Here is a 16,856-nt window from a genome sequence, read left to right as displayed (position 1 = left end):
TAGAACAAGACCACGTCAAATGTCTTTATGTCTGAGGACAAAGTTCACATGGACCTATGGTTTCACATGCAGTAGCTGTCAATCAATAGCTGGCATTTGATTGAGTGGCTCATCGCAAGTGAGCTGTCGGGAGAACAGCAGATGGCCCGGCCACGTGCTCCACTCCACACCTGTCTGCCTAAATCCTGCAGGCAACCCTCATTAGGTGCAGGTAGGATCTATACATTCCTGACGCGTTCCCATCCTAATGTGTGCTAGTCCATCAACTCGGCTGCCCTGGAATTGTGTGTCCACGTCTCCTGGAGGAACTGAAAAGCAGGGTGAGCTATGGGGACACTGCTTCTGCAGGGGGTAGGAGACACACGCCCTTCCCAGAGCCCAGAGGGATGGTTCACTCACAGATGTGCAGGCACTGCTTGAACACATTGGGACCCCAGAAGGCAAGATTCCTGGGTAGACAGATTCCATGCAGCCCAGACCGACACCACACCCATTCCCCGTCCAGTCTCCACCTTAGAGGTCACTGCTAAAGGAGAGGCCCACCTGTCCCACCACTGATGGGTCCCTGGGAGGCCCAACTGCTGCCCAGCCAGCCACTTGCCCCTTCATAGACTCTACAAGCTTCGAGGGGTGTGGCGAGTGGGCTTTGCTCTAAAATCCCACCACAACAAGAGATTGGATAGAGATAAGATTTCCATTGCAAGATTCTGAAAGCAGGACTTCAGAGAAGGGAGGGAGGTCAGGGCTTCAGCTCCAGGCAGGGAGGTGCCTCCGGGCAGAGCTGAGGGACACATTCCCCAGAGAGATCCGGCTCAGCCTCAGAGAGGAACTTTCCCGGCAGGCAAAAAAAAAAAAAAAAATTCTTTACAGCTGCAGGGGCTGCCGGCCCGGGGAGCTGACCTTGGTCCTGAAGGTAGTCAGCGGGCATCTGACCTGGAGAGCTGGGGAGGTGGGTGCTATGTATGCCCGGCTGGCTGAGGATGGGCACCCAGCACCAGCACTGTCCATGTGGACAGGCAAACACTTCACCACCAAGATAAAGCTTCTAACTGAAGTTAAACCAAAACTTTCTTCCCAGAACACAGGATCTTTTAAAAGAAGACTAGAACTCAGGAGCACTTGTGGTCTGGAATGGAGAGGCAGAGGTGCCTGGAAGTAAGCAGGTGATGAAGGCTCGGAGGGGGCCTGAGGGCAGCCGCTTCGAGGCCACCCAGGATCTGCAGCTTCTTTGCCAAGACGTGCCAATAAGGCCCAGGTACAGCCCTCTGCGAGGCAGTCTGCTGCTACTCGGAACCTGCGTGGCTCTTTTCTGCACGTGTGCTCTACGTGTGCGTGTCTGGGGTGTGCGTGCATACATGCATGGGTCCGACACCCCCCCAGGCCTTCTATAGCAGCTGAGAAAACTTCTCGCCCAGAGCCATGCAGAACCTCTCCAGGGGGACTGACTGACTGCCTGGGCAGCACCGGAGCAGGGGGCACAGAGGGCAAATGGGACCACAAAACCCCACTCTTGGTTGGGGTTGGACTGTGCTTCCTGGGCACAGCCAGGGAGCCAGCAAGGGCTTCCAGGCAAACAAGGAGAGCCTGTTCCAGAGTCTTCTCTCTGAGGTCTTCCTCCAGCTCGCCTGCCCTCCCTTTCTCCTTTGTTTGCTCTTTTATCCTAAGACAAGGAAAGGCAGGGAGGGTCTGGCTGGGGTCGGGGTCAAGGGGCCAGCTTCCGTCCACTGGGACTTGTGTCTCTTGCCCACAGAGCGGTACAGTGGCACCACAGAAAGGGCATTTTAATGTCACTCCCCAGAAGCCCCGAAGCCGGTAGGCTCTTGGAGCACTCTGGTGCCAAAGCAGCCCTCCCAGCACAGAGCTCACAGTCAGCGCTTCTCCTCACAGACCTGCCGCTCAGAGATGCATTTTTAAAATGGAGAATACCAAGCCCGGACACGCTCTGCTGGTACATTGTTCAGGGGCTGCCGAGCCTGGCTGGCAAAACCAGCATCCCCTCTCGCAGCCAGTTGTCACTCTGCACCTCTTGCCCAGCCCTCGCCGCTGTGGCCACAGCCCCCCAAGCCCTGCACACAAAGCCGACAATGCACCCCAGCGCTGGCTGCCCTCCCCAGGTTCCAGGGTGCCGGTTTGGGGGTGTTGGCAGGCTTATGCCCAAAGGGAGGGAGGGGTGTGTGTTGGGGGGTAGGAGTTAGGTCCCTGTGCTTCTGAGAAAGCCTGGGGTCTTAGCTATTGGGCTCACCCCCCCATGGCAGCAGCAAACGACCCCCAGGCCGCCCTTTGAACTTCTCAGCGGGAGTGGGGGCGGGGAGTCCTGGGAGAGGGGACAGCTGTGCTCCCCGCTGGGCAGCTGGGGAACAGTCTCCTTGGCGTGTACCCCTCCCTCGGCCCCAGGTCCACCGGCCCCCGGGCCCCCTCCCTGGCCCCGGGGCTCAGTGCCGGGCAGAGGGCAAGGGGCGGGCGGAGCGGTTCCCGACTTTGCGGGGCTCCGCGGGCCGCGCCGGGCGCTGGCGGGGGAAGATGGCGTTGGCTGCACGTACTTGGGTGAGTTCGGTGCCCATCAGGATGAGGAAGAGGAGCCCGAGGAGCTTCCGGGCCGGTTGCATGTCTCGCGGCCACCTCCGACGTCCTGGCGTGCGGGCCTGGGTGCTGCCGGCCGGCGGCTGCGTGGACGCGGACGCGCTCCCGGCTCGGGCCGAGGCGGGCTCGGCGGCGCCTGCTCAACACCCGGGGCGGGCGGCGCGCGGGCTGTGCTGCGCGGAGCCTCCGCTCTGCATATTTATGGTCCCGGTTCCGGCGCGGCTGCGGGGCAGGGCTGGGCGGCTGGGCGGGGGCTGCGCCCTCCTCTCCCGCGGCTGACGGCTCGGCGCCGGCCCGGCGGGGAGGCGCCCTGCGCAGCTCGGAGGCGCGCTCGAGCGGCGGGTGCCAAAAGTTTGCTCGGGGAGGGCGGGGGCGGGGGCGGCGCAGGGGGACCCGAGCGCCCGGCTCGCGCCAGAGGAGGGAGGGCGGCGGCCGGCGGCCGGCGGGGAAGCAGGCTGGGACAGGATGTGACATCAAAAAGGCGGGGGAAATTGAACTGGGGCAGAAAATTCATCCCAGCGGGCCTGAGCCAAGGGGGCTCCAGGACCCCGGGGCCGGGTCGCAGGGTGCCCAGACTGGGGACTGCGCCCCAGGACGCAGCGAGTGGAGCCGCGGGTGGGGAGGGGAATCTCAGCGGCGAGGGAGCAGGTGTTTCTGGGGCGAGGACCTGGGGTGGAAAGGATTGACAGCTCCTGGAGCCGAATAGAAGCTGAACAGGTCTTCGGAGGTGACACTGAAAGAGGTAAACTGAGGCTGAGTCAGGAAGGATGTTGCCAGGAGCCGGGGCTAGAAGGGCCCTCCCTTTAGCTAGAGTCAGGTCCTCTGGCCCCTGCAGCCCTTTTCCCTGTCCCTGTGGAGTGGGCAGCAAGGAGCCAGGTGGGAGCCGGGTTAGGTGCTGGGGCTCCACCTGGGAGGGGCTGTTCGTGTGTGATGGTGCGCAGGGTGCCAGTGGACAGAATATGCCTGTGAGGGCCCTGCACTTGTCCTGGGTTGTGATGCAGTTGGGCCTCCCCCAGATGCCTTGCCCGAGCCCAGGAGAGCTCTCCCCAGGGCTGGGGGACCCCCCTGGGCCCAGCCTGTCTTTGTATCCCTGGCCCCGAGAACCTCTCCAGCCATGGTGGAGATGTCCTCCCCCTCCTCCAATTCACTGCCCCCCTCCACGCTCCTGTTCCTTGTACTCAGAGCCCTAGACCATGGGAGCATGTCTTGAGGCTACATTTTCTATTCAAATTCTCCATTTTGGAGAGGAGACCCCAAGTGCCTCTGTTTCCTGAGAAACTAAGGTTATAATAGGCATTTAGGAACACACACCTCCAGTCTTTTAAATGTTCAGTCTTTGGAATGCAAACTGTACAAAGAAAACCTCTCACAGCAAGACATCCCAGGCTCAATCACCGTGAAGGCAGAGGGGCAGAGGTTGGGGTCCAACCCTCTCCTGTCACAGCTGGGAACCCATGGGTGCTTATATAGGTTCCTGAGGAGTTCCAAAGCAAGGTCTAGGTGCCAGTTCCTGCTCTGGGCACCTGCAGAGGTGTCCACTGGGCACTGGGCATGCATAGCTTGATGGTGCGGTTCCCTCTGAGAGGCTGTACCACACGAACTCTGTCTTCTGAGCCCTGGAAGGCATACCACAGCCAGCAGAGGAAGCAAGGGAGACTGGGCCTTTTGGTCAGGAGGGAGTGAGCTCTTGGGGACATGTCATCAGGCAGATGGCCCCTGGATTTCTGAGATGAGGTGGTGCTGGAGCAAAAGGAGAGGAGCCGTGGGGAGTTCTGTGCTCTCTGCCCTCCTCTTTTTTAGTTAACCAGAGCGTTTTGTTTTCCTCTAATGGAGCCCCTTGGCCTCTGGGCTTCCCTGTGAGTGTTAGAGGGCATCCAGTGGCTGGAGAGAGTTCTCCATTTGGACTGGAGGCTGGTGTCTTGTCCTGACTCTTCCAGGTCTTGGTCCTCTTGAGTCTGTTCGCACACCTGGAAAAGGGGAATGAAAGATGTGGGTACTGCGTGTCTCACCTGCTGTGGAAATGATCAAATGAAGAGATAGTAAACATTTTGCACCTTCAAAAGAACTCTAAAGAAGCATCCGAGTACGTTGGGAGCCCCCAGAACACATAGTGTTCCCATAAATGCTCCTGAGTAGCTGTCAATGTTCACCCAATGGCAAAAGAGGAGACAGAGGCCCAAAGGGATACACAGGATGCCAGTCAAGAAGCTGGGATGCGAACCTTGGTCTTGTTTCTGTGGGCCAGGGAGAGGGCTGTGTTGATTTCCTCAGGTGGAGAGGTACATTTTATCATACAACCATATGACCCAGAAGTTTCACCTCTGGGTGTAAAAGCAAGGGAACTGAAAGCAGGGACAGGAACAGGTATTTATGCACCTTGTTCATAGCAGTTCACAACAGCCAAGGAGTGGAAATACCCAAGTGTCCCAGAACAAACGAGTGGACAAAGAAATGCGGTCTGTCCACATATCCATGTCCAGTGGAATATCATTCAGCCATGAACAGGAAGGCCACTGTGGCACCTGCTGCAGCAGGGTGAACCTGGGGTCACAGTGCTGAGTGCCTGAGTGCAGTAAGCCACTGAGGACCAGTATTGCCTGCCCCAACTCACAGATCCGAGGTAGAGTAGAGGCCCCGGGGTGGGGACGGGAGAACAGAGTGACCTCCCAGTGGCTACAGGTGTGCATCTGGGGTGAGGAGCAGCTGGGTGGTCACACAGCGGGGCATGCACTTGCAACCACTGCGTGCTACATTTAAAAACCGTGTGCTTAAAATTTTATGCATCACAGATATCTTACCACAATTTATAAAATATGGTCAAGTAATACAGCCCAATCCATTGCATTGTACACGCTAAGGGGGTGAATTGTATGGCATGCCAATTGTAACTTAATAAGGCTGCTTTTTAAAAGTCACACACTGATCAGTGCCTTCCTTTCAAAACAAAATATGACAGAAGCCCCTCCCGGAGTGACCCTTGTTGGCATTGGGTGGTCCCCACGGGCTCATTCTTCTGTGCTGGTGATCAGAGGAGGGAAGATGGTCAAAGCTGGTGTCCTCTACGGCCTGCGTTCCAATCTGCAGGAGCTGTCATGATCTGGTGGGTGGACCCCCAGCGTCCACTGATTGGAGTGAGGGGGCCGCAGCCAGGTCAGGTTCCCAGTCTGGGGCCCAGTGCATAGCCATGGCTGGCAGCACCCAAGAGATGAACTGGCACTCGTGAAAGAGCACAGCCCTCCCACGTGCTGCCTTGCAGCTTGGACACGCAGGCACCCCTCCACTGCTGGGGGCACTGGCTGGAGGACCCCAGGGACGCCGGAGTCCTGAGTGCTCAGGTCCTGTATGCAGTGGCTGGTTTCACCCGTGACTCCCCCGCACCGTGTACTGTGTCTATTGACTTGATAAACTAGTTAATCTTGTCGATTCTTTTTTCATTTTTTAATTGACTTAATATTTGTACTTATTTCCTCCCGTGTACTTAAAATCATCTCTTGATTACTTTTAATCCCTAATATGATGTGAATGCTAAACAAACAATTGTCACAGTGTATCATTTAGGGACTAGTGACACCAAAGTGTGTGTGTTCGGTACAGATGCGGTTTTCCCCTAATATTCTCCATCTGCCTTTGGGTGCGTCAGAGAACGTGGAGCCTGAAGCAGTGGAGGCTGAGGGGTGCTTGACTTTGAGGAGGAAGGGAGCCAAGGCAAGACAGCAGGAGCTGCTCACTCCCGGGCGTTCACCTCCACGCAAGAGAGCGTTTCCTAGAGGACTCAGTGGAGGAAGGAGGTCTGTTAGACAGAGCAGACCTACTCTGTCCCATGTCCCCATTTGACTGTATTGGCCGCTTCCGGATGAAAGGCTGGCGACTTTCAGCAAGGTCCCTTCTCAGCACCATTTGTTGGAGTTCGTGGTGTGTATGTTCACGCCTGCCCCCTGTCCTGGACTGTCCTGGCTGTGGTACCCGCTCCTGTCCACACTCTACCCGCTGCTTCTCCTGAGCCCCTGACCAGGTCCACCCCTTCTGCAGGGCTGAAGTCCAGGCCAGGGTGGCCACAGCCCTCTGGTGCCATGCCCACTGCCCACTGGTGGAGATACTGGTCTTTCTTCTCATCCCACTGGTTTCCCATCTGGAATATTGTGAGGCACCTTGGGCTGTAGCTCTGGTCAGAGGCGGGCAAGGGGTCTGGTCCCAGGGCTTCTACCTTCCAGGCTGCCTCTGCTCCTGCGTGCCAGTCCCGAGACCATGAGCTGCCCTGCAGTTTGTCCCCGGGGATGCTGGCCATCAGGGCTCCTGGCACCCCGCCTGGCCCTCTCCTGCTGTCTTCCTGGTGGAATGGGGTAGTGAGCTCCAGGAAGCAGCCTCTTTCCTGCTGAGGCTCCTCCAGACAGCAGCAAAATCGATATGCTTCCTGCTCCTTTAAGACAGGCCCCCTCCTAGGCTGAGCCTCACTATAATGTGACAGAGCGTTGCTAAGGCAACAGCACTAACTCTCCGTCTTCTCTGAGAATTTCATAGGAAATGGGGCCTGAAACCTACGGAGCTGTCCCTGGCTTGTGCTCAGAGCCTTCAGGCAGCCCAGGTTACCCTCTCTCTTTAATTCATTAATTGTGTGTGTGTGTGGCCCTGGGGACTGAACGGTGCTCTGTCTACTATGTGGCTACATCCCCAGCCCTTTCCATTCATTCATTTATTTTTAATTTTGAGACAGGGTCTCACTAAGTTGCCAAGGCTACTCTCAAACTTGGGGTCCTCCTGCTTCAGCCTCTCAAGTCACTAGAACTACAGGTGTGTGCCACCATACCAGGTCACTGTCACCCTGTTGGCATCCAGTTCAGCTGAGCACTCCACCCAGCCTCCCCAGTCCCGGGGCCTCTGCTCTACATTCTCAGGTCTCCCGATTGTCCTTGTTGAGCTGGATGGCAAGTCCTTACTGAGGATTTACTGCTTGACAGTCCAGAGACAGAGGCCCCCCTCTGGCTGGGGACACTGGCCCTGGGTGACAGTGAACTGGCTTATGCCAAGGACCATGTGCAGTTCCCTGTTGGAAGCAGTCACGGACGGGACAGGGATGGGCTGTGCTCCTGGCGCAGTGCTCTCACTGTGGAGTGGGTGGCTTGGCAGGGAAGACAGCCCCTCCAGACCACCTGGCTGGACTGGAACTCAGTCCTGAGTGCAGGGCTGGCACTGGGAGTTTCCGTGTCACTTTACTTGGAGTCTCTGGAGGGCAGGTGACATTCACCAGAGTCACTGGTGCGTTTCCAGGTATTCCTGGGGGGCCAGTAGCTTCCGGTGCTGGGCATGAGGAGACAGCCCTGGACCTCTGCTGGCCTTCCCCACCCTTCCCTGTCCTTCTGAACACTCCAGCCAAGGCAAACCCAGCTCCCGTCGTCCCTGCTCCCAGACAGCAGAGCCGAACGGGGATGCCGCAGGACTGAGCACAGTGACCCCACGGTGCCCCAGCCCCACCTCTCCTCCACACTTGATGGCCATACTGCCCCTTCTCCAGGACACCCTTCCCTGCTTCCTCCCCAGCGGGCAGGCACACTCCTGTCCCCCTCTGCTGGCCCATTCCCACCAGCACAACAGGCTCAGCAGAGAAGCCCTGGCCCCCTTCACCCCGCGGCCTCGCCACCTTTGCTCCCGGCAGAGCTGAGCGTCTCCTCTGCCTGCATCTACATCCTCTCCAGAGCCTGCTCCTCAGAACCGCTCCAGACACGCCGGCCAGTGACTCCACCTTACCAGACGAGCAGACACGGTGTCCTCACCTTAGCGCAGGCAAACCTGCGTGTCTGGCGAAGGTTGCCTCCTGCGTCCTGGAGAGCTTGCTGCCCCTGCGCCCGGCATGGCCTCCCTTCCAGAGCCCTCAAGCCTTCCCAGGTCCTCCTCAGGCTCCTGTCGACCTCACCAACTGCCCACTTTCTAAACCTTGGGGTGATGTGGCACTCAGTCCTCGCTGACCTCTGCCAGGTGCTTCCTCCGGCCTGTGACGTCAACAGTCCTGTCCATGCTGCCCCATTTCGGTGTTGCCACCGCTGGTCCCTGAGTTCTGGCTTGTACTGGCCCTGTAGCCTGATGGCTCTCCTGGCCTGCACACCCCCTGGTGCTGGTGTCCCATACGCCAGCGGGCCATGTTCTGCTCCTCCTGTTGCTTGGGCTCAAGCTCCAGGGCCTCTTCTGCCTCCCATGTTCTTTCAAACCTGACACCAACCCCTCAGCCAGTCCCTCAGGAGACCTTCCAGCTGCCCAGCCCTGGGGGCCCCTTACCGCCTGCTCTGTCACCACTTTTCCTCCAGGGCTGCCATCCCAGGGAAAGTGGCACCAAGATCTCATCCTGCACCACAGAGCACAGGTGTGCTCGTCCCGGCCGGCAGGGCCCCAGATCACAGGCCCCCACCTCTAGAAGCAGCCGTTCCCACTGCTCCTCGCCCTGGCCAGTCCTGACCAGTCCTTGCTGTCCTCGGCAGGGCCTGCCTGCTTGCCCCACTGGAACCTCTGGTCCAGAACGAAGCTGGCTCCGCTCAGGCCTCCGCTCAGAGGCTGCCTTGCGGGAAGTCCTGCCTCGCTGCCGTCCAAGGCATGCGGGTGCTCCTCTCTCTCCGACCCTGGCTCTGCCTTTCTCCTGACCGTCTGGTAGAACGTGTGTCTGTTTGTTCTCTAGCTTCTCCAAAGAGCCGCCTGGACACAGCAAAACGAACAAGGTCTGTGTCCCAGACTGTGTTGGTGCTCTGTTCTGCTGGGACGAGACGCCGCGAGCTGGGTGAGCTCCCAGATGCACGCCCTCCTGGGAGGAGGCAGGGGGCTGCCTGGAGCCTGCAGAGGGACACCGAGCTGCCCCCGTGCCAAGTCCCCCTCTGCCTCTCTCATAAGGATGCTTGAGAATGAACTCATAGCCCACTTAGAAAGCCAGGATGATCTCAGGACCCTTAACTTGGTCACATCTGCAAAGACACGTTCACGGGCCAGGCCATGTCCAGGGATCGGGATGCAGGTCCCTGCCGGAGGGCTGTCTTTCGCGTACCACAGGCACCGACAGGTAGCTACTGACGGGGGAGGGGGCAGGGTGGGAGAGAAACCGAGGCCCCAGTGTGGCAGGTCAGTGAGAGGGCGTGGGGTGGGTGCTGTGCAGGAGAGCAGGCAGGGTCTCGCCAGCCAGGAAGACCTGCCGATTCTGTTCTGGTGAAAACGTGGCCTTTGGGGTTCAAGTAGGAAGTGAAGCAGTCTGTTTTGCGTTTGGGAAACTGCCTGTCTGTGGAGAACTGGGAGTTGCAGTGGAACCATGGGAGGGGACCACTGACCTGAAGCCGCTGAGGGTCACGTGAGTGCCGCCAACACCTGGCCCCCGGCGGTAGGGCCAGTGGGGCCCCTGAAGGGTGTGGAGCAGTTTCCTCCAAGGGAGAGCAGGACAGGGTGCTGACAGTGAGGGGCAGGGCAGGTGGGGCCCAGGGGCGCCCATGCACTTGGCTTGGGGCTCTGGGTGGGCAACAGGCTTCCACGGCCCAAGGAGAGATGGTGGCGAAGCAGGCGGGGCAGAGGTCAGGAGTCAGGGTGGGCCTTGTGGGTGTGATGGGCCCTGGATGGGGTGCTGCAGCCCAGAGGCAAAGCCCTGGAGGAGATGGGTGACCGGAGCGCTCAGCGCCCAGGGAACCCACGGGGCTTCCCTAGTCAGGACGTCCATGGAGACAAGAATGCCCACAGAACAGGCGAGGTGGCCTTGGCCGGGAGCTGTCACCTGCCTGAGGGTGGGCAGAATGTGGAGACGGAGCTTCAGGGCAGAGGGATGCTCCAGGGAGACCAGCCCCAAGTCCAGGGCATGGGGCAGCTCGGGGCAGAGGAAGCGGCCCTGGGAACAATTGCTTCTCACGGGGAGGCCCTGACTCTTGGGCTCTGCGGGCAGCTGGGAGGAGGCCTCCGGGTTCCAGAGCCAGTGTGAGCAGCAGCACAAGCCCACCCCTGCACCCCAGCTGCCGCTGTTGGATGGGGCCCCAAGGCAGCCTCCCAATTCTGCCCTGGGAACCCAGAGCCTTCCCTGAAGGTGTGGCGGTCTTGGGCGGGGTTCCTCCTTCACTGGGCTGCTCCACGCCAGGTTTCCTCCCGGAGCGCGGGACAGAAAAAGACTCGCATTTGTTGATCTGTTAAGGTCACAGTGCAGGGGACTGGGGGTGCTGGTGTGCGTGACGTGTGTCCTCGCTGGGTCTATATTTAAGCTGCTCTCCTGTACCTTCCTGACGTGAGGAAGCCCCGGCCCTAGGCTGTAGCGAGCCCAGATCCATTGCTTTCCAGAGCGCCTGGTCCTGCGACACTGTGTTGCCTCACAAGGATTAGGCTCTGCTTTGGTCTTGCCAACCCTCCCTGGAGGCACACCTGCTTTTGAACTCCAACCTTGCAGCCATGGGTCACCAGGGGACACAAGCTACCACTCACTGAGTGACGCTCATGCCAGGCTCTGAGCTAAGCTCTTTGCAGCCTGCTTCTCTGCTTGCTCACCATCCAAGGTGGCACGGCCATTGGCTCATTTCACGGGTGTGGAGACTGGGGCAGAGATGAAGGGACTCGCTGGCTCAAGGGTACAGGGTGGGGAGGTGGCCGAGGCTGCCTCAAGCCCAGGCATGGGATCCAGCCGCCCAGTCTCCTCTGCAGCTCCACTGCCCACAGCTGCCCTGTCCTCCTCTCACCAGCTCAGCCCCATACACACTTCTTCAAGGACAGCAGCTCAGGCGGGTCTGAAGCTTCACCTGCTTTGTTCCCCAGGGTGCAATTTGAGAACAAAAACCTAAAGAAAACCAAAGGCTATTAAATGCACAAGTGAAGGTGGCTGGTTTAGAAATAAAGGCAGACCGAGATAAGAGGCGTCAATCCCTACATTCTTTCTAGCTACCGTTCTGTCAGCAGCCACCACAGGGAGTTAACAGAGAAAGGAAAGGAAAAGACATAGAGATGCCTGATAACTCTGTACCAAACCTGCCGCTTAGGAAGTCACTCCTTGGTGACGCCAATGCTTGGGAACAAAGCAGGTAATTGCTTGACCTCCACATCCTTTTCTAATTCTTGGTTTCGATTAAGATAAGTTGCCACGGCTCTGGGTTGAGTGGCAGGATCTTAGGCTGAAAACAGAAATTTTGGGCTCAAGAAGTGCTGTCCCCATGGAAGGACTGAGCAGAAAACATCTCCCAAATGATGATTTGTCCTGTAGCCAGCACCAGCATCACTTTTCCTTCTGACGTTTGCTCAGAAGGCACAGGGTCATGGGAAGTGGGGCGGGCGGACACATGGAGGAGGGGGAGGGGCAGCAGTGAGGCCCTGTGGTCGCTGGTCCCTAAGTATGCGGCAGTACGGGGCCTACTGGGCTGTGCACATCTCAGACACTCACACCAGCTGCACACGGGCCCCTGCAGGGTGAAGGATGGAACAGTTTTGCCAGGAGCTAGGGATATTTAGCTGCCACGGGTCATTTGCCTCTCTGTCTCCTTTCACCACATCTTTCCTGGGTGTCCACCCTGCAGGGGGTACTGGACCAGCAGAGAGAAAACAAGACCTGGAATCTGGGGAGCAGTCTGCCGTGGCCCACTTGGGAATTCCATGGGCATCCTCTTCTCCTTGGAACACCCTTTCCTGGGATCTCCTCGCACGGGTTTGCTTTCTATGTGAGTGGGTTAGCTGTTCTTCCTGTGGGGCTAAGACCTTTCCAGGACTCTAGGAGTGGCACCAGGACAATTGCACCTGCAGCTTTAGTTTGGGCCATGGAGTGCCTCAAACTGGCCTCACCCTGCAGGCTCCCTGCAGGGCTGGTGCTAATGAGCAACTCTTCATGTGCTTGTTGGACAGGTGCACATGGCTTTTCTGATGTCTCCAAATATCTTGCCCATTTTTATGGAAATTTTGTGTTCTTATTGAGTTGTAGAAGTCCCTAATACATTGTGAATACAAGTCTTTGATCAGATATAGGTATTTTGAATATTTTCTTCCATTTTGTACCTGGATCTTTTTGTTTCTTTAGTGGTATCTTTCAAAAAGCAAAAGTTTTAAACTTTGATAAAGCCCAGTTTATTGATTTGTATAATATGTACATATACATGTGTATATATATATGTATGTTTGTGATTTAGGCTTTTTGCATTCAATCTAAGATATATCTGCTCCAAAGTTGGAAGGATTTTTCTCCTGCTTTTTTTCTAGAATTTTTGTGGTTTCAGCCTTTGCACTTTGGCTATGATTATTTTGAGTTCACTTTTGCATGTGGTGTGAGGTAGGGGTTGATGTTCGTTCTCCCTGTGGGAACATATCAACAACTTCTGTTGAAAGGACTTTCCTTTCCCCTTGAATAACTGTTGTACCATCACAGAAAATGGCTTAACACCCATGTGCAGAATATTCCTGGACTCGCAGTTTGGCATCATTGATTTATGTGAGTATTCTTTTGCCAAAACGCTGTCTTGATGACTCATTCTTAGTGAATTTTGAAATCAGGTAGTGTAATTTCTTCAACTTTGTTTTTTTAAAAAATGCTTTTGCTGTTCTAAGTCATTTGCATTTCTGCCTGAATTTTAAAATCAGCCAATCAATTTCTCCAAAAGTCTGCTGGATACTTGCTTGGGTGGTGCCGAATACAGAGGGCAGTGGAGAAGAGCCAGTCTCTAGAGAACACGGGAGTCTCTGATACATAAATACAAGCTTGTCTTTAGTTTTTTTCAGCTGTGTGCCCAGGTTTCTGGTGAGGTCATTATACATTTTTTTGTTGTTGTTAAATTCATTCCTTTTATGGGTTTTGCAGCTATTATAAGAGAAAAATTTAAAGTTTCATCTAATTGTTTGCTAATATATAAAACTGTAGCTGATTTCTGATCTTTGTGTATTGCACCCTGCCGCATTCACTTATCAGTTCTGGTAGCTGCTTTACAGACCTCTTAGCAATTGTTGCACTAGCAATTATTTTATCCACAGTAGAGACTGGCTTACTTCTCAGGTCTGCTTGCCCTTACTTATTTGTTTCCCTTTGGCAGCAACTAGAACCCCCAGTAATGTTGAACAGCAGGGGAGAGAGCTGGCATCCTCATCCTGCCCACTCCCAGGACGGCACCCAACACCTCAGAGTGCGATGTTAGGTGTTTGAGTAGCTGTTCTTCATACTTCCCTTGGTTCTCTAGCATTCTTTAGGTTGGATTCTATCGCATTTAGTCGTCTCAGCTGCTTTTCCTGAGCTGCACGGCACTGGCCTGCATGACCCCTCTCCTTTATTCTGTTAATGAAGCGGATAGGTTCTTGAATGTTGAACTATCCCTGCATTCCAGGACAAATGCTCCTTGGCCACAGTGCATGGTCCTTTCAGTGTGTGGTAGATTTCCTGAGCCGCTCATATTTTGTTAAAGACTTTGGCGTCTCTGTTCATGAGAGCTGGTGGTTTGAGAACATTTGTTCTTGGGGATTCTGTGTCTTTTGGGGGGTTAGGGTTATGTTGGCCTCCAACAAGGGTAGGGAAGTTTCCTCTCCTTTGTTCTCTGAGTTTGTATATATTTGGGGTTTCTTTGTGAAATATTTGCTTGTGTTCCCCAGTTAAAGCATCTGGGGCTGGAATTTTCTTCTTTGCTTCTTCCTTCCAGTTCCTCTTCTGCCTTTGCTGGGATAATTTGGCAAGTTTTAGAACTCGACTGTAAGCTAGCTCTTGGTGGCTCTTCTAGCAACTGTGGCTAGGTTACACTGGCTGACTTCAGTCTGCTCAAGGCTAGACATGATCCACCTTGCAGCCTAGGGGTCTCCTCGCACCCTTGCCCTGGGTGTCCTAGTTGTTCCGCTCGGGGACGTCACCAGTCACTCTTTGCTTTAGGCAATTACATGGGCTCTGAAGATGTTGAGGGAAAGTGATCCTCTATGTAACTCTCCGCTGACCTCGGCTCTGCTCGCTATTCATTCCGGAAGACCTGGATTTCTGCTTGCATCCTGTCTCTTCTAACCTGCAGCACCTCTGGAGCAGGACTTGCTAAAGCTAAGCGTGCCCTGTAACTGGAAATGACATTGCTCTTCATCGTTGAAGAATATTTTAATGGGCGGTGGAGTTTGGGGTTGCCAGGGTCCCCCTCCACCCCGTCTCTCTCCTGCTGCTGTTCTGCTCTCCATGATTTCTGGTGAGACGTCTCTGATCATTCACATTGTTCTCTTGCTATCTTCTCTCTCTTACTGCTTTCCATGTTTCCCCTTTGTCTTTGGTTTTAACCATTGGGCTACCACATGCCTGGGAATGGATCTTATTTGCAGTTCCCTGAAATTCATGAATCCATAAATTCATGTCTTTCACCAAATTTGGTGAGTTTGGGGAACTGTTTCCTTGACTTTTTTCTCTGAAACATTTTCTCTCCTCTCCTTTTGAGACTCTGATATCTGCCTATTTTAAAAAATTGCCGTCCGTCTCTGAAACGCTGTCCATCTCCGTCCTTTCCTACTTCATAGTGGGTGGTTTCTGTATTTCCACATTCTAGTTCACCTGTCCTTTTCTCTGTCACTCTCATACTGCTATTAACTCCAGCAGGAAAGTTTTTTTAATGCTCTTTTATTTTTTGATGCTAGAATTTCCCTTTGGATATTCTTTACATCCTTTATTTCTTTGCTCTATGATTTTTTTTCCCTCTTTCCATTGAACATAGTTAAAAATAGTTGTCCTTCTCTAGTAATCCCAACATGTGGTTCATCTCAGGGTTGGTTCCTCTTGGAACCTTTCCTTGTAAATGAATCACATTTTTCTGACTCTTCAAATGTCAGATAATCTTGTGGACTATTATCATTATGTTGCAAGACTCTGAATTCTGTTATATTACTCCAAAGAGGGTTGATATTTTTATTATAATGGCCAATTTACTTGGTTAGATTCAAACTGAAGAGAGAGAACAAAAGAGACTTATTATAAGGGCTCGTGTCACATGGCTATGGAGGTTGAGAAGTCCCATGGTCTGCCACCTGCCAGATGGAGACTTGGGAAAGATGCTGGTATCAATTCCATTTCAAGCTTGAAGACCTGAGAACCAGGAGCCATGCTGTGAATCCCAGTCCAGGCGCAGAAGTCTGATGCCCCAGCTCAGACAGGCAGGCCGGAAGTGGGGCCTCTCCTTTCCTCCACCTTTTATTCCATCCAGACCTTCAGTGGATTGGACAAGGTCCCCCACACTGGGGAGGGTGATGGGGTTTTTTTAAATACCTTTGTTTTATTTATTTATTTATTTTTAAATTCTAAAATCTGTTCTAATTAGTGATGCATGACAGTAGAATGCATTTATGCATTTTGATAAACCGTACATAAATGGAGTATAATTTCTCATTTTTCCGATTATACATTTTGCAGGATCACATGGGTCATGCAGTCACATATGTACAGAGGTAATAATGTCTGTTTCCGCTGCCATTCTTCCCTCTCCCCCTTCCCTTCTCTTCACCCCCCTCCACCTAATCTAAAGTAACTCTCTTCTTCCCTAGCCCCCCACATTATTGTGAGATGAAGTATTACTCAGCTTTAAAGAAGAATGAAATCTTGGCATTTGCTGGTGAACAGTCCACCGGTTCAACCGCTGATCTCACGTGGAAACACCTGCAGACACACATCCACAGGTACTGCTTATCTGCATATCTGGGCACCCCAAGACCCAGTCAGGTTGACACGAGACCATCACAGCAGGAGCCTGGACCTCAGTTCGAACTGCTTTCTGACTGCTCCACCCTGGTGCCCCCAGGCAGTTTTCGTACAGCATGTGGGGTTCCCTTCTGCATTCCCTTTTCCCGGCTCTCCCTCACTGTCCTGCATGCCCAGCCTCCCTCCTGCTCTTCCTCCAGTCGGAAGAATGCAGGTTCCTCTGGAGCTCGACCACCTGGTGCGGCACTGTGACCACACGGCCCTCTGCGGGAGCCACAGAGACCTGTCTGGCCTCACCCCTCACCCCTCACCCCCACGGTCCTGTTCCCATTTCTGCCTCCCTGTGTCTGCTCCCTGGAGCTGCAGACCGTCGTGTTTTTGTATTTCATCTAACATTTACCTGGCCCCTCTGCTGGGCGGGACCACCTTTGAAAAGCCCTCTGGACCTGGTGTGTGTGTGTGAGTGACGCTGGGGACAGAGCCAGGGCCTCGAGCCGAGGCTGGCACTCTGCCAGCTGAGCCAGGCCCCGCCCCCTGGACACTCTCGCGCCAGCTCGCCAAGCTCAAGCTTCCGTCTCTTTTCCATGGCACTATGGCCCTACTGCTGCCAGACTTGCAGCCCTGACACCAAGGGGTCCTGGTCCTCAGTGCCTCCAGCAGCATC

The 16,856-nt window shown here is 54.9% G+C and overlaps 1 protein-coding gene across 1 annotated transcript in view; it reads right to left on the bottom strand.

The window, feature by feature from the left end:
- Positions 1–2,956, bottom strand: part of Olfm1 (olfactomedin 1) — a 36,821-nt gene extending 33,865 nt beyond the window's left edge. Inside the window, exon 1 of the mRNA XM_047525350.1 lies at positions 2,541–2,956. Coding sequence (XP_047381306.1) covers positions 2,541–2,606 — 66 coding nt within the window. The 5' untranslated portion in view covers positions 2,607–2,956. The remainder of the gene's footprint in view (positions 1–2,540) is intronic.
- Between the last annotated feature and the right edge of the window lie 13,900 nt (positions 2,957–16,856).

The sequence above is a fragment of the Sciurus carolinensis genome, chromosome 14, assembly GCF_902686445.1.
Source record: "Sciurus carolinensis chromosome 14, mSciCar1.2, whole genome shotgun sequence".
NCBI classification, from domain to species: domain Eukaryota; kingdom Metazoa; phylum Chordata; class Mammalia; order Rodentia; family Sciuridae; genus Sciurus; species Sciurus carolinensis.
The sequence above is the reverse complement of the archived record's forward strand: the minus strand, read 5'-3'. Positions and strand labels throughout refer to the sequence as shown.